The sequence below is a fragment of the Odocoileus virginianus genome, unplaced genomic scaffold (genome assembly GCF_023699985.2).
Source record: "Odocoileus virginianus isolate 20LAN1187 ecotype Illinois unplaced genomic scaffold, Ovbor_1.2 Unplaced_Scaffold_8, whole genome shotgun sequence".
Lineage (NCBI taxonomy): Eukaryota > Metazoa > Chordata > Mammalia > Artiodactyla > Cervidae > Odocoileus > Odocoileus virginianus.
The window spans coordinates 2,810,719-2,836,284 of record NW_027224270.1 but is presented as its reverse complement, the minus strand read 5'-3'; the positions used below and the strand labels follow the sequence as shown (position 1 = coordinate 2,836,284).

The 25,566-nt window shown below is 40.7% G+C and overlaps 1 protein-coding gene across 6 annotated transcripts in view; it reads right to left on the bottom strand.

Annotated features, from left to right (window-relative positions):
• Window positions 1-25,566, bottom strand: part of FBXL17 (F-box and leucine rich repeat protein 17) — a 325,423-nt gene that overhangs the window by 283,237 nt on the left and 16,620 nt on the right. For all 6 annotated transcript variants that reach the window (XM_070462691.1, XM_070462687.1, XM_070462689.1 and 3 more), the window contains exon 2: window positions 12,594-12,724. In XM_070462691.1, coding sequence (XP_070318792.1) covers window positions 12,594-12,724 — 131 coding nt within the window. The remainder of the gene's footprint in view (window positions 1-12,593; window positions 12,725-25,566) is intronic.

Here is a 25,566-nt window from a genome sequence, read left to right as displayed (position 1 = left end):
TCTTTCAACTATAAATAACTGCAGAATTCATGTTTTAAAACCAAAAAGAACTAGCGTGAGTTTTCCCCAATCTAGAGAACACTGTTCTGCTGCTTCAATGACAGACTTAAAAGACGACCAACATCCAGACCTAGGGACAGATACCATCATTTAGATTTCTTTATTTTTCTGTGTTCTAAGAGTCCTCAACACTTTTCTATTTAATCTAATCAGTATATTTATTTTCATCTGATTTGATATTTTAACCTTCAGCATGTAGCTTTCTAGTCAAACAATTTACAACGAATAGAATCACCAAGAAATCTGTATCACTATGCTGCACTTATAGAAACTATGACATTTTATTTTAAAAAGTAAAGAAAAACATATCATTGTAAAAACTAAATATCCTTTTGTTCTTCTCCATGGAAATGATCACTAGAGAAAAATAGTTTTGTGGTATAGTTCATCAGCGAGGCTTTAGAGATCTATTCATACAGATTTAACCAGAAATTAAAAAAAAAAAAGTTTATATCCACTAACAAGCAAAAAGCAGAATGCCAAAGCAAAACTTGAAATTTAATTTATTGTATCAAATCTAATTTTAATGAGTATCTTTCTAAATTTTTTGTCACAGCTACAGAAATTCACTAAATGATAAATGCTACCAAAACTTCCTTTAACATGACTGTCTCTGAAAGATTCATTTCAAGAGCCATAGTCCTTAATACAACACAATACAACCTGTTTGGGTGATTTCATGGGGCAGGATATGCCAGTAAACACACTGCATGATAAGAACTGCTCCTGAAGGAAGGAGAGAAATGAAGGAAACAGCTACTTGCTGTTTGACAATATGGTGCACAGAGCAGCAGTCTGGGGAATGGTTAATTTCCTAAACTTAACATTTTTTTAACTGAGGTTCAGTTACAACATGACTTCATAAAGAAACAGTTGGAAACTCACGTCGTTTTCAATTTTAGACAAATTGATGCTGCCAAAATTATAATACTCAATAAAGGAAAACTTCAAAAATGGAGGGATGCCTAATCTGCTTTTTAAGACATTCAAAAATCCTGATTACATTATGAGAAGCCATACAAGAAGCCAAATACACATCTGTCTAGAGAAAATGCTACCAGCCGGTGCCGTCTTTGGTGGTTAGGGACATTCCTCCTATGTGAACAAGCCTCCTTAGTGTGCATTACCGAAACTAGATAATTCGACTCGATAATTATAGATTAAAGATAACCCTGTGCTACCTTTTCTGGAAAGATAATCTACTCAATTTGTTTTTAAAGAATATCTTGTGTGTCTAACATATTCCCATTTTGTTTTAATTATCTCAAAGACCTACATGAGTGACAGATCTACTATATAGGTTCATATGGAATAGTTACCATTTTTGAAAAATAGTGACAATTCTAACATTCTTTCATTATATTGCTTACTAATCTTAATTGCCATGATTTCAAAAGACAGTTCCAAAGTGCATCTTGAACAAACAGAAAAGCAATTAGCCTAAATTAATTGCATTGCTGATGTGATTTGCAGTAGGGATGCTTGGTGGTTTTGCAACTCCTGCCAGTGCTTTCACAAGCTGATGTTCTGATGATTTTTTAGCCTATTTTTGCACCAGAGCAATTAACCAGATAATTGTTCTAATGTGAACCTGCCCTTAATCAGTATGCTCAGGTTCATACTAACAATTAACCAAATATTAAACATACACTTAAATGGCAGCCCTTAAAAGTGCTCCAGCAAGAACTGAGAAAAAACTTGCAACAGTTTGCTCACACAGCCACACTCTTCTCACCAAGAAACAGAAAAGAAGCTCTAACTGTCTCCTCTGCCTCTTTTCAATTAATACAAGATACCATTATGTATGAAGAGCAAAGTTTCTGGGCCTTCATTTAAAAGTATTCCAAAGACTCTATTCAAAAGACAGAAGCCAATGATTCAACATTAAAACCTATGAGGAGGGCATGGCAAATCCCCATGGACAGAGGAGCCTGCAAAGAGTCGGCCATGACCGTGAGAACAAGCACAGAAAACGGAGCTACTGCTCTCAGATAAAAAGCATGCAATACAGAAAGCAAGCTCTACCTGAGTCCAGAGAAGGACAGGAGGCCCTTACTTTATTAAGTATCAATTTAATTCAGAAATAAATAAAACTTGGGAGAAAGAGGACATATGAACCAACTGCCTGGATTTTAACCAGAGTTCAAGCCAAATTCAAAAACAAACTTACACCTCCTACAAAAGCAGCATTTATAATTCCCTCAACACATTGGTATTAAATTACTTCTCTGAGCTGGGCTCTATGCAAGGTACCCGGGGCTGAGGTTGGGGCAGAGGGCCAAAGACAAAGAGGCAGGTTCCCCTTACAAGGAGGGATTCATAAGCAAAACATTGCACAGCCACACAACGTCGTATGCCGACAGTCGACCAACGTGCTATGGATTCAGCCGACAGGGATGTGACACAGCACTCATTACGACCACCATTACTATTTCCTCTTTTCCTTAACAATAAAGGAATTCACACTCATTTTAAGGCAAATTATTGGCAGTGCAACTAGAACTGTTCATGAAACAGGTCTCATTAACATCTGAACTTCAGTATCAAGGAGTTATTTTATACTACCTTAAGTTAAACATTTTATCAGTTGAGGAATGATATACATAAAACCTTTCCGTCTTCATGAGGCAAAAAGGTTCAAGCTGAAAGAACTCCATCATTCTTCATGACATCATGTCTTCTTTTTTAATCTCTAAAAGGACCATCATACAGAAAACAGCCCAGGCACACACATGTCAGGTCTGCTGTTTTTAATTATTACCAGTCAAGTTCCAGCAATTTTTCCTCTGGTTAAACATGTGTGTACCTATCTTCTAAGATATTTCTTTATGCCACTGTTCATAAAATATTTTAGGCTGAAGAAAAATCTCTTGCACAAAATTAATAACTAATCACAGGAGATATTTATCATCTCAAGCCTTTTACAAGGAAATTGTCAGATTTAATCACCTTTCTCATATTTTCACTATTTACTGGGCTTCATTTATCATACATTTAAAAATTTTGACAACAGTGAGCTATTTTAATTACCACTTCTGGTTGGGGATTAAGAATAAGACAACTCCTCAGGGAAGGGGAGGCAGGGCAGGAAGTCATATATTTGTCTGAACAGTCAATAAACTATTATCGTTTTCATCAATAGATGAAGATTTTGTTCAATGTTGCCATTTTAAAACGGGTTTGAAGCTAGGAAGCCTCCCAAAGCACAGCAGTGTGCTCTTCACAATACAAACTGTATCCTTACCCATTGTTTGATCATGAATTCTGATTTCATAGCATATAAAACATGATTTTTAATCCCACAAACTAACTGCTTAACATATATATTCACTCATCTTTATATTGCCTTAAAAACACAGAATCAGTAGCAATATTTAAATAGCACATCCAGGAATACCAATATGATACTATAAAAGCTCTACTGTTACTACTTACAAAAATGTTTACTTATACATTATCATCTCTCACTAGGAACCAAAGACAAACTGGAAATTAAAAATTACCATTGCATGTTGGAACTATCATAAAAATTGACATTATTCCACAAGACAAAAGAATGCAAACATGGAGAATCAATAAGACAAACTCATCCACATCAAATCCAGCTTCCATCCCATCTTCAGAATTGGAGTTAAATATCAAAGCTGTCTGACACAGATAAGATATAGATGATCTCATATAGATTTTCCTTTCAAGTGATGGTAGTAGGTTAAATGCTTTAGTGCTATATATTAATTAGTATTTCCTTTAAGTGATATCCAGTAACTAGAATTACTCAAAAAGACAATATCAGAACTGATATCCAGTATCACTACATACCAAACAATGAAAAAGTACCTTTAATTTGAATTTCATCGGAGGATAAAAGCACACATCATTTCATCAGAGAAACTTTCCCTTCTGTAGAAAAATATCATCAGCTATTTGAAAAATCACACACACGGTACAGATGAGTTACGGCAGCTATTTTTTTACCAAAGGTACTGAAACATTCGCTGCAGTTTACTTCCGTCTTTTAACGCAGTAATGCTCACCCCCAGTATACAGCCTAGTACTCGCCTTTACTCTGCAATGATTCATTTACCACAACTGGCAGAGAGCATCTACAGAAACTAAAACATTTGTAAAAATAAATGTGCATCATCACATGCTTAAATAAATATCTATTCTAAACTCCCCCTGAAATTATTTTTGGTATCAAACATGAGCCAGATGTGCTATTAGACATGAAGATGAGCAACACTTTCTACTTTTCCTCAATAAAGTTAGGAAGAAATGAAGAGCATCTGTAAATGGTATTTTTGGGGAAAAAAAAGTTTTTGCTACAAAATTTAGATGTTTTTAAAATCTATAGGTCTTAGTCAAACTAAGCTAGTGGAGGTGATGGAATTCCAACTGAGCTATTTCAAATCCTAAAAGATGATGCTGTGAAAGTGCTGCACTCAATATGCCAGCAAATTTGGAAAACTCAGCAGTGGCCACAGGACTGGAAAAGGTCAGTTTTCATTCCAATCCCAAAGAAAGGCAATGCCAAAGAATGTTCAAACTACTGCACAATTGCACTCATTTCACATGCTAGCAAAGTAATGCTCAAAATCCTTCAAGCTACGGTCCAACAGTACAAGAATGTCCATATGTACAGGCTGGATTTAGAAAAGACAGAGGAATAAGAGATCAAATTGCCAACATCTGTTGGATCACAGAAAAAGCAAGAGAGTTCCAGAAAAACCTCTGCTTCATTGACTATACTAAAGCCTTTCACTCACTATGTGGAGCACAACAAACTATCGAAAATTCTTCAAGAGATGGGAATACCAGACCACCTGACCTGCCTCCTGAGAAATCTATATGCAGGTCAAGAAGCAACAATCAGAACCAGACATGGAACAATATACTGGTTCCAAATCAAGAAAGGAGTATGTCAGCTGTATACTGTCACCCTGCTTATTTAACTTATATGCAGAGTACATCATAAGAAAAGCCAGGCTGGATGAATCACAAACTGGAATCAAGATTTCCAGGAGAAAAATCAATAACCTCAGAAAAGCAAATGACACCACCATTATGGCAGAACTCGAAGAGGAACTAAAGAGCTTCCTGATGAAGGTGAAAGAGGAGTGTGAAAAAGCTGGCTAAAGCTCAACATTCAAAAAACTAAGATCATGCCATCTGGTCCCATCACTTCATGTCAAGTAAACGGGGAAACAATGGAAACAGTGATTTTATTTTCCTGGCCTCCAAAATCACTGTGGATGGTGACTGTAGCCATGAAATTAAAAGATGCTTGCCCCTTAGAGAAAAGCTATGACAAACCTAGAGAGCGTATTAAAAAGCAGAGACACCACTTGCCAACAAAGGTCTGCATATTCAAAACTATGGCGTTTCCAGTAGTCATGTATAGTTGTGAGAGTTGGACCATAAAGAAGACTGAGCACATGAGAACTGATGCTTTCAAACTGTCATGCTGCAGAAGACTCTTGGAGAGTCCCTTGACAAGGAAATCAACCCTGAATATTCATTGGAAGCTGAAAATCCAATCGTTTGGCCACCGGATGGGAAGAGCCGACTTACTGGAAAACACCCTGACCTCCCGTGAGGGCAGGAGGAGAAGTGGGTGACAGAGGATGAATTGGTTGGATGGCATCACCGACTCAATGAACATGAGTTTGAGCAAACTCTGGGAGATGGTGATGGACAGGGAGGCCTGTGTGCTGCAGTCCATGAGCACAAAGAGACGGACGCGACTGAAAGACTGAACAAACAGGTCTTATCCGAAACTCTCACTTCTCAGATATCCCACAAGGAGAAGAAAAGGGAACACTCTACTGATGTTCAGAACGATCAAGCGTAGTCTGAGGTAGGAGGACCATCCAAAGCAGGATGTGCGGATCGCAGAAGGGGTGGCAGCAGCACAGACAGGAACCTGACGGCACCCCGAAACAACAGGGAGGGGGTGAGGCTGCCCCGAGCAAACCATGACACGGGGCAGGGGGCCTGAGGCAGGCAGTGTCCAGACAGCACACCCCTCGTGCACGGAGCTGGGGCTTTGGAGACAAAAAAAAAGGGCTCCAAGCTTGTTTCCACCAGTTAGGAGTTGAGAGTGGTCTAATCTTCCTGGACCTTAATCCCTTCACTTAAACGAGGCTAATTTCTTCCTCAGGGTTGTAGAGATTAAATGAAACAGGTGTAATCACTCTGCACACTGTGTGGCACAGACTGTAATAAATGGTAGCTATTATCACCTGTTATTATTAACCTTGGTTCAAAAACAAAAGAGAGAAAATATTATACCCGTCAACCTCAGAAGCACACAAAAAGCAAGCATGGTTTTAAAGAGAGGGTCTAATGGACAGGATACCAGAGGCATCATTTTTAAAGATGGTCAGGGGGCCTGGGGGCTTTCCAGGTGGCACTAGTGGTAAAGAACTCGCTTGCCAACGACGACACATAAGAGACATGGGTTCGATCCCTGGGTCGGGAAGATTCCCTGGAGAAGGACATGGCAACCCAGGATTCTTTCCTGGAAAATCCCATGAACAGAGGAGACTGTAGTCCATGGGGTCACAGGAGCCAGACATGACTGAAGCAACTTAGCACACATGCATGCCCGGGGGACTTGAAGAGCACTTAACCCAGCATCATTCTGTTGTTCTAGGGATGGCCTTACCAGTAACTGTGACTATAAAAGAGAGGGTCAAAACAAAGCCAACCTCCAACAGGTGTCACTAGCTCAGAAACGCTCCATTCTGTCCCTACAGTTCTCCCAGAACTCGGTAAAACAACAACTATTCATTTAAAAAATCTGAATACATACAGAACATACTCAAAACTATGCAGTAAAATTACAGAAATAAATAAAATTCAGTTTTAGTAAAAGTCCACCCAACCAGCCCGGCCACATTATTAGGCACCACAGGTATGCAGACAGGCTCCTCTGCAGCATCTGCAGGGAGGACAGCCCTGCTCTGAGCACCAGCATGAAGCGGCTCCAATGGCAGCGCTATTTTTACTGCCTCCTTATTTCCAAGTTTTCATGCTTTTACAGGAGAAAACTGTTCAAACTTCACACTCAGTACTCCAAGGTGAAAAATATTTGTCTCCTCCAGACCACTTAACTTTAATAGAAAACAAAACTTTCTCCAACTCAAATTCAACTATGCCTGCTGGATTTTAATGGATAGGTTTGTCCCCCACTTGGGCAATCTTTAAACCTCCGTCTCTAGGAGAATTAAGTAATATTAGGGGATTGAAATGAAATAAAATTCTAAGTCCACTGTGACATGACATTCACGGGAAGATGGCAGATTATCCACCTAGTCCTCGAGCACTTATAAAAACAATATAGAGCATATGTTCACAAAACAATTCTTGGAAATAAAACACAATGGGCACTCAGCAAATATTTTATATCGCCAACACCTGCTCAAATCCTCTCTGAACTTTATTTCTAAATGTCACCGTTTTTTATTGAATCAACGGAAATTTGAAAGAAGAAACAGAATAAACATCCAGAGAAGATCAAGGGAGTTAGAAAAATCTTTATAGAAAGCCTCATTGAGTTTTACACGAGCCAGGGCGCTGTCAGTCTCCCTGAAAGGGGCGGTGGAATCATCTGTTACTCCACGACTTCAATCTCAGAGTTCCTAAAAGACTAAAAAGGGCTCTGTGCGGAAAAAGAAAAAGAGAAGAAAAAAGAGGAAAGAAAGAAAAGTCTTAAGGCTTTTCAAAATTTTATAAACAAAGGAACTGTGAATCAAATACTAAGCACTGCAAATAAATTCACTTTGAATCACAGACTTGAAGTTGGAGTTAGTTTAGTATACTAGTTCAACTGCTATTCAGGAAACTTGTTTATAACCCTCCTGTTTGAACTGTAAGTGGGAATGAGTTCTCTAATTTGGAAGGCAGTCAATGAAAACTAAGGTTTTAACTTATTTTAAGCTGAATTCTGTCTCCCTCTGTAACTTCAACCTGTTGGCCAAAGTTCTGAGGTCTGAAATAAGGAAGAACTAATTTAAGTAAACTAATTAACTCTCTATTATCTGTTAATATATTTTATCAGACTTAATTTAAAAAGAACTATTTGATTTAAAACGAGAAATCCTTACCTAAAAATCTTTACATTCTGAATTTCAATAAGGGAGAATTCAATTTGTAGACTAGGTGGGGACAGGTGGATATTATAAAATAGATCATGCTAGGTGGGAGTAATGGAGAAATTGAAGAATGGCTGATGAGAAAAGCCCATTACTCATCCTGGAAAGATAGCTGACATGAGAAAATGTGGGTCCAATGTTACTAGATCTGCAACTTTCCCAAAAGAAGGCCCAAATACAGATTTTTACAACAACCCAATTTTTTAAAGTTGGCAACTTACTTAATTTTTTAAATATTGTATGGGCCAAACAAAACACCTCTGTGGATTGGACTCAACTCTGGCTCACCAATTTGCAATTTCAAAATGTTGTTATTTAAAAGTCTATTTAATGAGAAAACATTTATAGTTACTATTCTAAACACTAGTACATAGAAACAGTAAGAGTAACACATTGCAAATGTTATTTTATACTTAAAAGAAACAGGTCACAACAATCTCAGATTTAAAACTCCTCAAATTCTAGGATGTTCACTGATGCAACAGGCCCCTTTACATAAATGTAAGACTCATGTAGCAAATTAACTCCTTAAAGAAAGTGTCCTCAGCTATCTGTGTTCAACAAATTTAATACATTCAATTTTGTTTTAAACTGAAAATTCGAAGAATAAGTCTCTAGCTAGGTAAGAACCATTTAGTTTTTTACAAAAGTCATGCAGCTTCTGGACTCTATACCAAACATTAGAAAAAAGAAAAAAAAAAAAAAACAGTGAAGACCAAATTGAATGTGAAATAGCAAAACAATTATATCAAATACAAGTAAACATTCCAATAAACTTCCAGTCAGAGAGAGTACAGGAGAAATAATAACCAGATGTTTAATTTAAATCATCAATAGAAATAGTCAGTGTCCTCTTTTCATAAACCACTTGGATTTTATTTGTATTCAAAAGCAATGGTAAATGTCAAATGACTACTAGACCATCCTTCTGAACACAAGAAAATATCACGCTGTTTAACTCTCTAAATACAAAAAGTGCTTTTTAAAAAACAAAGATAAAGAACAGCATGTCTTAGTCACACAGATTAATTTAAGAACCACAAAATGCTAAAAGGTTCCATGCACTTAACAGTAAAGACTTTGCGTTACTAAATATTTTAAAATTTTGAACTTCGAAAATATTTATTGTTAAAATCTTTTCAAATCCAGGATAAATCTTATATCTAAAGATCTGAGAAGAGTATCAAACTTCATCTTCATGTGAAGAATTCATTATTAAAGCAAGCAGCATTAAACATAGATCCTTTTCATAGGCATTAGGTATAAAATAGTATCTAAAGGTTCTATTATAACTTTATTATGAAAGAAAACAATGAGATTCGTTTTTTTAAAAAAACTAAGAATGTTACGTATAAATGTCAATTGTGTGTGAATTCCAACTATGAAATGGAAATTGACTCATCAGCCATTTGCTTTTTCTTGTTTGTCCCCATCCAATTCTTACTGCAGTAAAGATGGAAAAAACACATCCAACTGGAAAAGCCAAAGAAAAATTAAACAAACGGGCTAAATTTAATAGGAATAGTATGAGCTTCAGCAGAACAAAAGATGCTGAAAGGATTAAATGAGAACACATGTAAAGTGCCTATCAATTACCTGGGTAATAAAGGTCACTTTCCTTCCCTCTATCCTTACAAGGCTCGCTATTATCTCACTCATTAAGTCTTATGTCACTTAAGGAGGAAAACCTTTGGGTTCAGCAGGAACTCAGTGCCCCACAGTCTGAGGCACAGCACCAAGTATTTAGTAGGGGGTTAATAAATGCTTCCTGATTTACTAGAGGATAATAATGAACAAATGTAAAACAGACACTAATTGATAGGCTAAATGCATTAGTGCGTTCCAGTGTCCTCCATGGGAAAGGTTACTAACCCATCCCGGCTAAGTGCTAAAATTATAATTAAGTCTGACGGGAAGTCCTAGATTTATACCAATATAATTACAAATATTACTTAGCTTAGTGATAGAGTATGGCAAGAACAATGAGCTGACTAATTTAGATGACACTGCAAAGTGGGTTTTAATGTTTGAAACTCCTATTACAGTACACAGGATAAGTGCAAGTAGTGTAATTAAAACCTAAAAGAGTCTGATCTTTAAATCTCTACCGCTCAACCTCATTAAAATGCATGTTTTCTCAATTAATTCAAACTTTTCCATTAAAAACATAAAAATACGTTTTCATTCCTTGCAAATAAATCTCTACAGTACAGCATTTAGGATCAAACACCAAATAATCATTATAGTTAAATAGGGGAAAAAAAACGACTGAAATATTATGGAAAGGGATTTGAGCAGATGGAACCTAACAAAGGGAAGGAAAGGCAAGGTGAAGGCTGCTCTTTTTTGATGTGTAAATACCCAGTTATGGCTACATAAGCATTTGAAGCACCAGAAGATGAGAAATCCTTGAGTATCTTTGTGTAAATGATATAAATCTAAGCAAAAGCAAAACCTGTTTACTGAGCAGACAACCCTTATGATCATATATGGACTGCATCTTACTTACCTCTGTAGGCTCCAAGTCCTGAGTCTTCTCAATCGTTTTCATATCCATTTTGTGGCACAGTTTTCACCTTTCATTCTGAAGCATTACTAAGAAGTTTACCTGAATATTAAGCTAATGCTAAACACCTAAAACCACAGGATGATGTTTTTCATGTACTTTTTTTTATCAGTTGTTATGGAAAACATTTAAAAGATTATTTTAAAACTTGTCACATAATTGATCATGTGGAAGAATGTAGATTATAGAAAAGAATTTAATTTTTTAAATGTTCATCAATTTTCTTCAGATTTTGATACACCTCACACAGTGACTATTATTCAGAAACAATAAACACCTTTATAAATGATGACCATGGATCATTTCTGGATTAGTAAATTTTTCAAGGAAAATGTTACTAAGAAAGAGCCAAGTCAAAAGCTATCACACATAATTTAAAGGGTAATGCTGGTAATTTATAGGAATGCCACTAGAATTTGCCATTCTTGGGGAAATTGGCGTCTACATGATTTTACTGTTAAAAGAATAAAAGGAAATTAAAAGTGAAAGGGGGAAATGTCTTAAATTTAAAGCATCATCTGACAAAAACTTTATAAATCACTGCTCTATTTTACAAAAAAAACATTTAAATCTAAATAGGTTCTAATTTTAGCTGAAATAGTGCTTTCTATTTTGAAAGCAATATATTTTTGGTGACCTTTTTTAAAACTTATTTATTCTTTAAAAGCTACTGAGCAAGAACCTTATCTCATGCCTATATTTAAGAACCCACCTAAACTAATCAGCGGTAGAACTCCCTGTGGCTCAGATGGTAAAGAATCCATCTGTAATGCAGGAGACCTGGGTTCGATCCCTGGGTCAGGAAGATCCCCTGGAGGAGGGCGTGGCAACCCACTCCAGTATTCTTGCCTGGAGAATCCCATGGACAGAGAAGCCTGGCGGGCTATACAGTCCATGGTGTGACAAAGAGTCGGACAAGCACAGAGTAAGCACAGAATAGTGGTACTCCACAGTTGTTTTCATTACAAAGGAGTCTATTTTCAAGGGTTCTTGCATTTTTTTCCTCCTCATGCAATATTTCACAGAAAAATTAACCTATCAATTATCACTGCTTATTTTTAAAACTATTTTTAAAACATTTTAAAACGCTTATTTTTAAAACATTTTACACATTTTTACACTACGTGTTAAACTATCCATCACATGACCTTAATGTTCAAAACAAATTCTATTTATACAGAAAACAAAATGTCATCCTAGAGAAAAGATCTGAATGCATAATGTTTGAAATAGTTTCTCAGAACCATTTTCTTTGATAAATGAACAGTAAAAATCAACCACAAAAAGTTGCAAAAATATTAAAGTGACAAATAATGTTTTGGATGAGTGACAAAGACAAGATTCAATAGACTTCTGTTGTTGTAACTGTTTAGGCAAACATATGAATCTTAGCACATAAACTCTGCGGCAATATAAACAAGTGAGAGTCACTCAGTAGTGTCCAACTGTTTGCAACCCCATGGACTGTAGCCCACCAGACTCCTCTGTCCATGGAGTTTTCCAGGCAAGAATACTGGAGTGGGTTGCTATTTCCTATTCCAGGGGATCTTCCACACCCAGGGATCAAATCTGGGTCTCCTCTTTCAGGCAGATTCTTTATTGTCCGAGCCGTTAGGGAAGCCCCGAAACTGAATGGGTGAAAGTATACTTCTAAATGTTTTTCAAAACTTAAAAATACCTATTTTAAAAGTCACGGCTATATCACATTTTCCTTAGAGTAGACATGCCTTATTATAATGATAATCAGTACTTGGTACACAGAACACATGCTTCCCTTTGAAAAAGTGTTTTTAAGATGTTAAGGTGGTTACCTGTCATTTATAATCCAGTTCAGGCAGAGATTGAGAGAGCTAAGATTTTTGCACCTCTTGACAATTTCCATCACGGTTTCATTATCCAGTTCAGTGATATGACGTAGGTCCAAGCTGGAAAGGTTTCTTAGCTAATGAGGAAAATAAAATGAAAGGTGAGAAAGATAACTACTACAGCCTCAAAAACTATTAAGAACAATTGATTACAGAGTATCACTGCACTGAATAATAGACTATAGTCTAGAATTATTAGATTAAGCTAAATGGTTACATAATATTTTAACAATAAATAACAAATTAGTCAGAAATCTAAGGTGAACAAATGAATGGCAACAAACATTAAAATCAAGCAGATTTTACTGAGGCATCATAAAAATCAAAAGCTAGCATTCTAAAATGTGGGAAAGCTGTTAAGTCAATCACATTAATTACCTACAATTTGACAGGATTATTTTCTTTAACATTGATTTCAGATATTTATCTTCATGATAATACCATTTTTGTACAGGTTTTCTTTTTTAAAAAAAGATAAAATATTAGCAAATTGTTAATTCAGAGATATCTTGACGATATTTTATCAAGGTGGATAAAGATGGCAGGCTCTTAATTATCTTCTTCAAATAAACTATATCTCAAATAAGCTATTTTTGCTTAATAACATGCAAAGAATTAATTTGGATGCATCTGGTAGATCGAATAACACCACTCCCAAGGATATCTATGCCCTCATTTGCCACCTTATATGGCAAAAGAGATTTTGCGGATAAGATTAAAGTTAAGGATGCTGAGATAAGGTGCCTGTCCTAGATTATTCAGAGCAACAGAGAACCTCTACCAGCTAAAGTCAGAGATGTGATAGAAGAATATGTAGAGGACATTCAAACTGTGAAAGAGGTTCCACCTGCCTTCTCTGGCTTTGTGTCTGGAGGAAGAGGGCCAGGGGCCAAGGAATGTGGGCAGCTTCTAGAGCTGCTAGCAAGATGTTGGATCTTCAGACCTACCAACTTAAGGAACCGAATTTCCTCAAAACCCTGAAGAGAAGAGAAAATATCTCAATTTGCCAGAAAGGAACACAGGCCAGATGATTCTAGTCTGATAGGACCTGTGTTGACCTTCTGACTAGTAAGCCATGAGGTAACAGATCTGTGCTGTTTTAAGCTGCTGTGTGTGTGGTCATTTCTCACAGCAGCAGCGGAGAACCAGCAGCGAGCATTTCCAGCGCCATCAGGGAGCCCTTCCAGGACAGGCCGGCCTGCCTGACGCCGCCCTCAAGTCCTTCTGTAGGGGGAGCAGGTGATTCCTGATTTGCGGGCATAACCTGACTGCCAAAGGCCTCAGAACAGTGAGCCAGGTGAGCTTCAAACCCAAGAGAAGACGCTGGTATCCCCGCTGCTGCAGGACAAAGCACAAGGAACACTCCACGGAGAACCTTCTGCGGTGACCGACATGTTTTCTCTCTCTGCTGTGCAGCGCAGTAAGCACTCGTCTCACGAGGCCACTGCGGATCTGAACCGGGGCCAGAGCGGGAAGGGCCTGAGCTTGTGAGCTCATGCAGTGCTGTTGCGTTTACACCTGTTCTACGTCCGCGTGTGGCCGGGGGCTCCAGCCTTGGACAGAGCCGCTCTGAGAGCCGGGGGGCGCGGGAAACCCTCCTCCCACCTCAGCTCCGAGAGGCGTCGCGCTGCCGCCCGTCAGAGCCACCGGGAGCCACGGGGAGACAGGGGCGGGAAAGACGGGAAGGGCCCCGGCTCTCAGAGAGGCCTCGCGCTGCCGCCTCTCAGAGCCACGGGGAGCCACGGGGAGACAGGGGCGGGAAAGACGGGAAGGGCCCCGGCTCTCAGAGAGGCCTCGCGCTGCCGCCTCTCAGAGCCACGGGGAGACAGGGGCGGGAAAGACCGGAAGGGCCCCGGCTCTCAGAGAGGCCTCGCGCTGCCGCCTCTCAGAGCCACGGGGAGACAGGGGCGGGAAAGACCGGAAGGGCCCCGGCTCTCAGAGAGGCCTCGCGCTGCCGCCTCTCAGAGCCACGGGGAGACAGGGGCGGGAAAGACGGGAAGGGCCCCGGCTCTCAGAGAGGCCTCGCGCTGCCGCCTCTCAGAGCCACGGGGAGACAGGGGCGGAAAGACGGGAAGGGCCCCGGCTCTCAGAGAGGCCTCGCGCTGCCGCCTCTCAGAGCCACGGGGAGACAGGGGCGGGAAAGACGGGAAGGGCCCCCGTGGCAGGGGATGCTTTCTCACTGAGGGCAGGCCTCTGTCACCAAGGGCTCAACTCCGAGCATTCAGAATGAGGTTTAGGAAAACCTCTCTGCGGCCGGCCTCAAAAGAGGAGATGTTCACAGAAGCTGCCTTCAGGGTGGGACTCAGGACAACACAAGAGAATGGAGGCAGGACCCGAAAGGAGAAACGGTTCTCACGAAGCTCCTCCTCAAAGCATCACAGACTTTCCCAACACCAGAGCAGGACGGGCAGCTGGCAAACAAAGCATAAGGAAACGGAACAGACTCACCTTTCTCAAACACAGAAGATAAAAACCCCAGACGGCTCTGTCTCAGCACCTCCAGACAGCGGACCAGTCGAACCGGGGCTAACTCCCTGCTCCCCCTTCCCCGAGACCCTCCTCACTCACGGTCTGAAAACTGCGGCCAACATCACACCCAGGGCCCGGACGTGGGGGGCCCATGTGCTCTAACTTTATACCCAAAACATGGCCCTAGTCTTTACCTCTCCCCATAAGTAAAGCCTGCTGGCATTAAACAAAACAATTTTTCTTCAGTAACAAAAGGAACAGTTAAAAAAAAAACTGTGTAAAATACAAAATACATAGCAATATAAGTTTTTATAATCTTCAGTTGCTGTTCGTTTAGTCACTAAGTTGTGTCTGACTCTTTGGGACCCCATGACTGTAGCCCACCAGGCTCCTCTGTCCATGGGATTCTCCAGGCGAGAATACTGGAGTGGGTTGCCATTTCCTCCTCCAGGGGATCTTCCCAACCCAGGGATCAAACCCATGCCTCCTGCATTGGCAGGCAGATTCTTTAGCACTGAGCCACCAAGGAAGCTCATAATCTTTCAGTTCAGTTCTGTTCAGTCGCTCAGCCGTGTCCAATTCTTTGTGACCCCATGAACCGCAGGCCTCCCCTGTCCATCACCAACTCCCAGAGTTTACCCAAACTCATGTCCATTGAGTCGGTGATGCCATCCAACAATCTCATCCTCTGTCGTCCCCTTCTCCTCCCGCCTTCAATCTTTCCCAGCATCAGGGTCTTTTCAAATGAGTCAGCTCTTCGCATTGGGTGGCCAAAGTATTGGAATTTCAACTTCAACATCAGTCCTTCCAATGAATATTCAAGACTGATTTCCCTTAGGATGGACTGGTTGGATCTCCTTGCAATCCAAGGGACTCTCAAGAATCTTCTCTTGAGAGTTCAAAAGCATCAATTCTTCAGTGCTCAGCCTTCTTTATGGTCCAACTCTCACATCCATACATGACTCCTGGAAAAACCAGAGCCTTGACTTGACAGACCTTTGTTAACAAAGTAATGTCTCTGCTTTTTAATATGCTGTCTAGGTTGGTCATAACTTTCCTTCCAAGGAGCAAGTGTCTTTTAATTTCATGGCTGCAGTCACTATCTGCAGTGATTTTGGAGCCCCAAAAAATAAAGTCTCTCACTGTTTCCACTGTTTTCCCATCTATTTTTGCCATGAAGTGATGGGACAAGATGTCATGATCTTAGTTTTCTGAATGTTGAGCTTTAAGCCAGCTTCTTCTCTCTCCTCTTTCATCATAAGGCTCTTTAGTTCTTCTTCACTTTCTACCCTAAGGGTGGTGTCATCTGCATATCTGAGATTATTGATATTTCTCCCAGCAATCAAACGTTCCCCTCAGTAATGTACTCTATTTTCTATATATATTAAAAAAAAAAAACACCTTTTTCTTACAACTATAAATGGAGTATAGTCTATTAAAATTTTGAATCACTATGTTGTATTACCATAATCTAATATTGTCAACTATATCTCAATTAAAAAAAAAATTTTTCTTAAGCCACTTTATTTTTATAGTTAGTTTTCTTTACAGGATATTTTTGATCCCAACACCCAAAAAATTTTCATCACTACTGTCCTGGGAACATGTATATGTTAGGTAGTTAGAATAGGGAAAAGGAGTCCAAAATGGCGGTGGCTAAAAGACAAGGAAGGGAAAAGCCCGCGAAAATAGAACAAAGGAAGGTCAAAGGAAGGTCCGAGGACCAGAGTGAGGACTTCAGGTAGAACAAACAGCACTCCTGGCTAGCCCAATTTGCATAGGGCAGGCCCAGGGGGAGGGAAAAAAAACATATAAAAAGAGGAGCCAAAGCCTTCTCTCGCTCTCTGCACTCTATCTCTCTCCCCCCACCATTTGCTAGCACGCTCTTTCTCTTTCCCCGTGCCGCCCGCCCCACGCCCCCCAGCCGGCCGGCCCCCAAGCGCTGGCGTGCTCCTCCACTCTCTTCTCTTCACGTCTTTGGGTTGGCATGCCCTCACACTTCGAGGATGGATTCTCCTGCTATCTTCTAAATAAAATAGAGCTGTAACACTGATTTGTCTAAGAGCTGTAACACTGATTTGTCTAAGAGCTATAACACAGTTTGTCCAAGACCCGAGAGCTGTGACACGCCGAGGGCTTTAATGTCCGTCACTCCAAATCTTTGTTGTGATGAGACAGAACCAAGGAGCATACTCGCCTGACATATAGAATCAAGTAGCCTCTGTGAGTTGCTTGCTGAGTTCATATCCTGACAGTAGCCTCTTGTCTGTACCTCAGCAAAATCAGAAATACATGAAATAGAACCAAAGGGCTGCTAAAAACTATTTTGAAGGATGAATTTTGCTGTAACCATGTGCGTGTATGAACTATTAAATATGGCCACATATAACACATTTACAGCGTCACTTTATTTTCCCAATTATCCTGCATTATTGTCACTAGGAGGATGCAAAATCATAAAAAATCCTATCCAGTCACATAAATACCTCCTCAGTTCAGTTCAATCACTCAGTTGTGTCCGACTCTTTGCAACCCCATGAATCACAGCACGCCAGGCCTCCCTGTCCATCACAAACTCCCAGAGTTTACTCAAACTCATGTCCATCGAGTCGGTGATGCCATCCAGCCATCTCATCCTCTGTCGTCCCCTTCTCTTCCTGTCCCCAATCCCTCCCAGCATCAGGGTCTTTTCCAATGAGTCAGTTCTTCGCATCAGGTGGCCAAAGTATTGGAGTTTCAACTTCAGCATCAGTCCTTCCAATGAACACCCAGGACTGATCTCCTTCAGGATGGACTGGTTGGATCTCCTTGCAGTCCAAGGGACTCTCAAGAGTCTTCTCCAACATCACAGTTCAAAAGCATCAATTCTTCAGCGCTCAGCTTTCTTCACAGTCCAACTCTCACATCCACACATGACCACTGGAAAAACCATAGCCTTGACTAGATGGACCTTTGTTGGCAAAGTAATGTCTCTGCTTTTTAATATGCTATCTAGGTTGGTCATAACTTTTCTTCCAAGGAGTAAGCGTCTTTTAATTTCATGGCTGCAATCACCATCTGCAATGATTTTGGAGCCCAAAAAAATAAAGTCTGACACTGTTTCCACTGTTTCCCCATCTATTTCCCATGAAGTGATGGGACCAGATGCCATGATCTTAGTTTTCTGAATATTGAGCTTTAAGCCAACTTTTTCACTCTCCTCTTTCACTTTCATCAAGAGGCTTTTTAGTTCCTCTTCACTTTCTGCCATAAGGGTGGTGTCATCTGCATATCTGAGGTTATTGATATTTCTCCCGGCAATCTTGATTCCAGCTTGTGCTTCTTCCAGCTCAGCGTTTCTCATGATATACTCTGCATATAAGTTAAATAAGCAGGGTGACAATATACAGCCTTGACCTACTCCTTTTCCTATATGGAACCAGTCTGTTGTTCCATGTACAGTTCTAACTATTGCTTCCTGACCTGCATACAGGTTTCTCAAGAGGCAGGTCAGGTGGTCTGGTATGCCCATCTCTTTCAGAATTTTCCACAGCTTATTGTGGTCCACACAGTCAAAGGCTTTGGCATATAAAAGTCAATAAAGCAGAAATAGATGTTTTTCTGGAACTCTCTTGCTTTTTCGATGATCCAATGGATGTTGGCAATTTGATCTCTGGTTCCTCTGCCTTTTCTAAAACCAGCTTGAACATCTGGAAGTTCACAGTTCATGTATTGCTGAAGCCTGGCTTGGAGAATTTTGAGCATTACTTTACTAGTGTGTGAGATGAGTGCAATTGTGTGGTAGTTTGAGCATTCTTTGGCATTGCCTTTCTTTGGGACTGGAATGAAAACTGACCCTTTCCCATCCTGTGGCCACTGCTCAGTTTTCCAGATTTGCTGGCATATTGAGTGCAGCACTTTCACAGCATCATCTTTCAGGATTTGAAATAGCTCAACTGGAATTCCATCACCTCCACTAGCTTTGTTCGTAGTGATGCTTTCCAAGGCCCACTTGACTTCACATTCCAGGATGTCTGGCTCTAGGTGAGTGATCACATCATCATGATTATCTGGATCGTGAAGATCTTTTTTGTACCTCCTACACACACATATTCTGGGGTCTAGCACAACTTCTCACACAAAGTTGTTATGTGAGTTATAACTTTATCTCTTAGCTTCCCTCATGGTAAAATATCTCATCACAACTCTGTGAATGTACTTGATATAACTGAAGAGTACACTTAATAATGGCATAAAAGGTAAACTTTTCTTATGTACATTTTACCACAGTAGAAAAATGACTTCCTCCACCAGCGCACAGTGAGAGGATACAATCAAGTTCTGTAATAAAGAAAGCTTGACTTGTGTCAGTTGGGTCCCCTTACATTAGGGAAGGTAACTGAGGTTTGAATAACTTATTAAAGTGCTGATAACATGGGGAGATGATAGCAAACCTATTTTTCGGACTTAGGAATATCCAAAGATATCTTCTAGAAAGAATAAGACAGAAAGAAGTCACAATTCCAGAAACTATCTACATGTGATAAAAGTCTAATTCTAGTTGACTGACTCCTAGGCTTTTGGAAATCCTGCCTCCAGGCCCACTCCTCAGGGCAGGGTGGGTCAGATGGCGACACTTGGGGCTGACACTGCCCTGGGTTTACTGTCCATAAATGAAGCATTTTTTCTCTTCTAGTGGAGCACAAACTCAAACATGAAGAGAAAGGTTTACTTTGGTTCTCCCATGTCAGCTCTCTATTGATATCTTGAAGAGCATTTTGCCCTCGGATTCAATTAAGGCCCATTTTTTCATGAGCTGACAGTCGCTGACATCGCTCATGAAGCCTTCCCTGTGACCATATTGGCCAGTTCAACCTGAAAAAATGGCAGCATCCAAAGCAGTTCCAGGAGGCTAAGCCCTGGTAACTGGCAACATTATAAGACACGTCCGGAGCACCTCTACGGGCTGTGGCATTTTTATTCAGAACGCCACAAACAGCTCTGTCAAATTCATCATACTCCTTGCCTTGCTATGGGAATTTCATAATAGTGCCCTCCAGTGTTTCATAAAAAGCTACCCAACATAATCCTTCAAAGTCTGAAACAAATAATTACATTTAGAAAACTGACATTTTAATTAAACTGACTTTTCTTACAAATTCACTGGTAGTCTTGGGTTACACAAATCACAGAGGATTTGAATAAGCGAAGCCATACAACCAAGATCTTTGAAGGGCTTTGTTCCCATTTTTAAACAGTTTAGTAAGGTATTTGAAAAGAAACCCAAGTCAGAATGTAGACTGTAGGTAAATCAACTTTCAGTTTAATACCGCTTTTATTGAGGAAAAAAAAAATTACTTATAGCCAATTCAGGTTAAAGGCTAAAATTAGTCAGTGACTGTATGGCTGTGTATGTACTTAAGAACAAAATGAGACATTAAAATGTTACCTAGGAAACACAGACTTGGAGGATTATAAAAAGACCTCAAATGGCTTCCAAATTTTCTTAAGACTCTGGAAAAGTACAAACGGAAACCAAATCCTCAGCTGTGAAGGTTGACTACAGCGGGTGAAGCAAGGGACGAGGACTCACGGCGCCCTCGGCAAAGCCGGGGGGTGGGGGGGTCCCACTGGTTCAGACCAGCGAGGATAATTTATGTGAAGCCAGCTGGAGGTGATAACTTTTGCGAAGGATAAAACTTCTGTATAGTTAACCATGTTCAAATGTCAACTAGTCCCTAAATTACTTCCTGCCAGCCCTGCAGATGTTGGCGTCACCGGGACCGGGTTCAGAGCAATCAGTTGCAATCTTCAGGGAGCAATGTCAAGGTGAAGACAGGTCGCTGGTGCTGTGGATCGGCAACACACACTCATCTGCCCATCACCGGTCAGACTGCCAAGACGGGGACCGCAGGGGGGACCAAAGGCTCGGGGGAGACAGAGGGGCCGCTGTAAGAAAACTGGGGCAAGCCACCCATGGGGAACCCGAGGGAGACACAGGAGAAAGGGAGGGAGGTGTGGTGTGCGCACGGCAGACTAAACTAAGGGTAACGACACTGAGAGTGCTGGGAACGGGCAGGGGCAGAGGGGAATTTCTACCCCCGGGCAAAGGAAGGCTCCAGCTCTCGACGGGTTCCACACTTAGAGGAGAACTTGTCCAAGAGGGAGGATGAGGGGCAGCTGTTCTGCTCACCAACTAGGTCGAACCTCAGTCTGGTTGGGTACAGCTGGCACTGAGAGCAGAAATAGTAATAAAAGCTAAGTAAGTCACACTGAGGACACCAGGGAAATCCTTCCCAGCACCGCACAGAACTGAGACCCTCAACCTGTAACTGAAAGCTTTTCATTGCCCGAGAGCCCGGCAGAGACTAACAATTTCCAATCCTAACCATGAAAAGGAGACTTCCAAGGCCCAGGATGCTTATCGCATCCGCGGGAGCTACCACATGAACCCTCTGGTTCCTTCTCTAGGTGTCCTTCCAACCACTGCCTTCTTAATCACACTCATCTGCGGTCTCTTCGCTTTGTTTCTAAACCCCAGGCTGGCGGGGTCTCCTGCCCTTCTCCTGCTGGATCTGCCATCTCTCACCATTCTATTCACACTCTGCCTTACTTTCCAGGACATTTTTACTCACTGCTCCTCCTTAGAGCCATCCCTTCTAACTCCTGGCCACAATACCAGTCACATAAATACTGTTTAAATAACTATGATCATATCTCCCACCTTCTCTGAAACTTTCAGGAAACAGAAACCATTTCAACTGTAGACAAGAATTCCAGAGCGTACATATCAAAGCCCTTCACTCTCCATCCCTACCGTTCCCTGATAGGCTAAGTTAAAATAGCTCAAATCTCTTTCTCCAAGTTTCAAGAAGTTATTCTCATTGTGCTCAGAGAGCTGGACTCATTATTTAAAACTGAGCTCACTTCCTGATTACTTCAGAGAGAAGAAAAATTAGTGAGTGTCAGAAATATAATATACCTACTTTAACACGAATTACTAACTAGGCAGTCCCCAACAGAACTATGCCCTTCAGACAGAAATCAGCTGCCAACAGCTGCCAAGGGAGCAGGGGAACCAGCTTTCCTTCCTGCCACAGCTGCTGGGAGCGCCCTGGGTGCTCCCCATCTACCCCCCTCCCTCACCCGTCCCTAGCGCCTCTCCAGCAGCCCGCTGGGCTGTGCTAGTCAGGACCAATCTCTCCTGGCAAACATCTGACATCTGATCTTAATGCTTGAGCCAATCCAAATCTGCATCCCTGCTATAGCAGTGATGGTTCACTCTCCTTCACTCATTCACACTTAGTGAATTCACACTTTAGTGAGCAAGTGGTTCCAACCTTGGTGCACGTTAGGATCATATGGGGAAACTTTTAAAAGATACTAATAACCATCACTACTTCTGAAAAAGATACCCAGCTGATCCATTCTGAACGGGGAACCACTTTCCTAGTGCAGAGCAAGTCATATTTAAATCCAGTTACTGAAAGGGTATTTGCTGGTGGTTCAGTGGATAAACAGTCTGCCTGCAATGCGGGAGAGCTGTTTTCGATCCCTGGATTGAGAAGATCCCCTGGAGAAGGAAATGGCAACCCACTCCAGTATTCTTGCCTGGAGAATTCCATGGATGGAGGAGCCTGGTGGGCTACAGTCCACAGGGTCACAAAGAGTCAGACACAACTGAGTGACCAACACTTGCACTTTCACTTTCACTGAAAGTGTAAAAATAATTTATAAAGCTCAGCCTCTTTAATCACTCAAAAAAGAACATTGAAAATATTATTCGTATAGTCAGTAACTATTAGGCACCTATTGTATACCAGAAAACATTCCAGCTGCTAAAAATACAGCAGTGAATAAAACAGACAAAAATCCCTGTACACAGCATGCTTATATTATTAGTTGGAAGGGGACGGTGGAAACAGTAAGTTAGCAAATTATATACTATGTTAAAAGGTGGCAAGTATATACTATCGAGAAAAAAATAAAGGCAAGGTAGATGGAGAACAGTGGAAGGGAGGAAGATGGAGTGTAATTTTAAACAGCAGTCAAGAATCATCTCACTGAAAAGATACATGAGCAGAAGTTTGAAGGAGGTGCAGGAGCAAACAAAACCATCCTGCTGTCTGGGGCAGAGCTAGCGCACAGGCCCTGTGACGGGAGCCCGTCTGGGTTTCAGAGCGCCAGTAGGGAGCCAGAGCTCCCGGGGCAGGGCCAACAGCAGGAGCGCTAACTGGAGGCACGGCCAAACGACGGAGCGGAGAGAGGAGACTGTCCAGTGCCTTGCAGGTCAAAGTGAAGAACTTCACCTTTTGCTCTGCGGAATTTGGGGACTCGGTGGGTTTTAAGCAGGCATGTGACATGATCCAACTTACATTTTAAATGCATCGTTCTAGCCCCAGTGTGAGTCATAGACTAGAAGCAAAGGAGCAGAGAGGCTGTAATGAATTAATGAAGTCAGCCAGCAGCACAGACCTGGGCCACAGTGACAGCCCCCGGAGGCGGTATACGGTGACCAGATTCTGGATACATTTGAAATTAGAATCGACAGAATTTTCTGACAACTGAGTTATGGGGCATGAGAGAAAAAGTAAGAATCAGAGATGACGCCAAGGCTTTTGGTTTGAGCAACTGAAAGGTATGATTGCAATTAATTAAGATGCTTTGGGGAAGGTAGGGAAAGAGTTTAGTTTTCAGAATGCTACTTTTGAGATGCCTGAATATCCGAGGAGAGATGTCAAATAGATGTGGGGCTCATCAGCACACAGACAGCATTTACGCTTCTAAATTTAATATGTAAAAGTCTTAATTATATATCCATGTGCTAAGTTCATTAGGTTGGCTAGGTACAAGCATACTAGCCTTTCAATTTGCAGTGAGTAAAAAAAAAAAAATTATTGATTAAACTACTGAATGGGCATATATATCCACAGCAATAAAAAAAAAAAAAATAGATAGCAGGCTAGCATGATTCTAAAAACAAAGCATTAGAAGCATATTGTCCCCAGTCACCCAGAGCAGTCACAAGGCTGGCTACAGTTCCTCTCAAAGCACAACTCAGGCTCACAGCCCCAGCACACACCCTCTGTAAAACCTCCCAGGGTTCGGAGTTGGAAACTCTGCCCTTTGTACACCCACCAATGCGGCTCATTCTCCCACCACACACTGCTTTATAATTTAACTTAATTAAGTATGTGTTTCCCCTGCTAGAGTCAAAGACAAGCTAATGCAGGTCAGGGCCCATGTCTTATGCACTTCTGAGTCAGCAGTGGCCTCACACAGAACTAGGTGCATCAAACCAAACTATCAAATGTCTATATTGCGGAATGAGCTTGAAATCAGGATCAAAACTTTCAAAATAACTTCATGGGTTCAGGTTTCCTTAAACCAGGATTCTGTTCCTGTAACTGTATCAAACGCAGGATCTGCATCTCTGAAGCTACATGTTTCTAAAAGTGACATATCTGAACATAAAGTTCACTGACATGTAAGCATTACATTAAAAAAAAAAATTCTCATTCCACACAATCAAAGGTTATCTGAGAACAAGAAGCATCATCTCTTTTCATATTTGTTCTTAAAGTGAAGAACATTTAAGAAGTCTCTGTAATTTGACAGAGTTTTGATATGTATGGCAGGAATTTTGAGTAGTTCACCCAAAATTCTAATCACTGCTGCAGAGACGTGTGTTTGTTAATTGCATCCCTGCTTCTCCGAACAGACTCAAAACGGATCAGCTCCTCCTCTTCCAGTCTGGCAGGCGGCACACTCTCTAATTGACTTTTTCTCTAGACTCTTCTTTCCACCAAATCCCTTTCTTTTCTCCATAGATTTCTAGAGCTCGTAACAAACCCAAACAGCACTTGAAGTTAGCAGCACTAAGAACTCCTGTCAGTTTTTTCAGTCTGCAGGTGCTAGGAAACAGAATTTCTCCTCAATTAAGAAATAAAATATTCATACTGCTTCACTTAAATAAGAAAAAAAAGCAAAGCTTAAATAAATTAAGGGTAAATTAAATCAAACAGGAAACAAGCAAGGGGAGATTACTTCATCTGATGGACTGGTTGTGCACTTCTCTTTCATTTTCTCATACCAAGTTCACAGATTTTTTTTTTTTTTAAAGAAGACAATTCATGGGATTTTGAACCCATTTCAATCACTTGCAACCATGTATCATACTACTTCAATCTGCCAAAAGTTTTGGAAATATATTGCAAATAAAAGTTTTACAATCTTATTTTTAAAACTAGTAATCGAAATGTCATTAGCCCAGGACAAAAGTTTATCATATCTATGCCAAGTGACCTGTACATTGACTTCCTGATATTACACTATTAAAGCCAAAGAGTCAAATTATTCCATTCTTTACTTTTAAATGTGTGAAACTGTAAAACAAAGAAATGACAATAACAATTTTTAATTTAAAAAAATACTCTAGCATATATTGCCATTTTCTGGCATCCAAAATAAA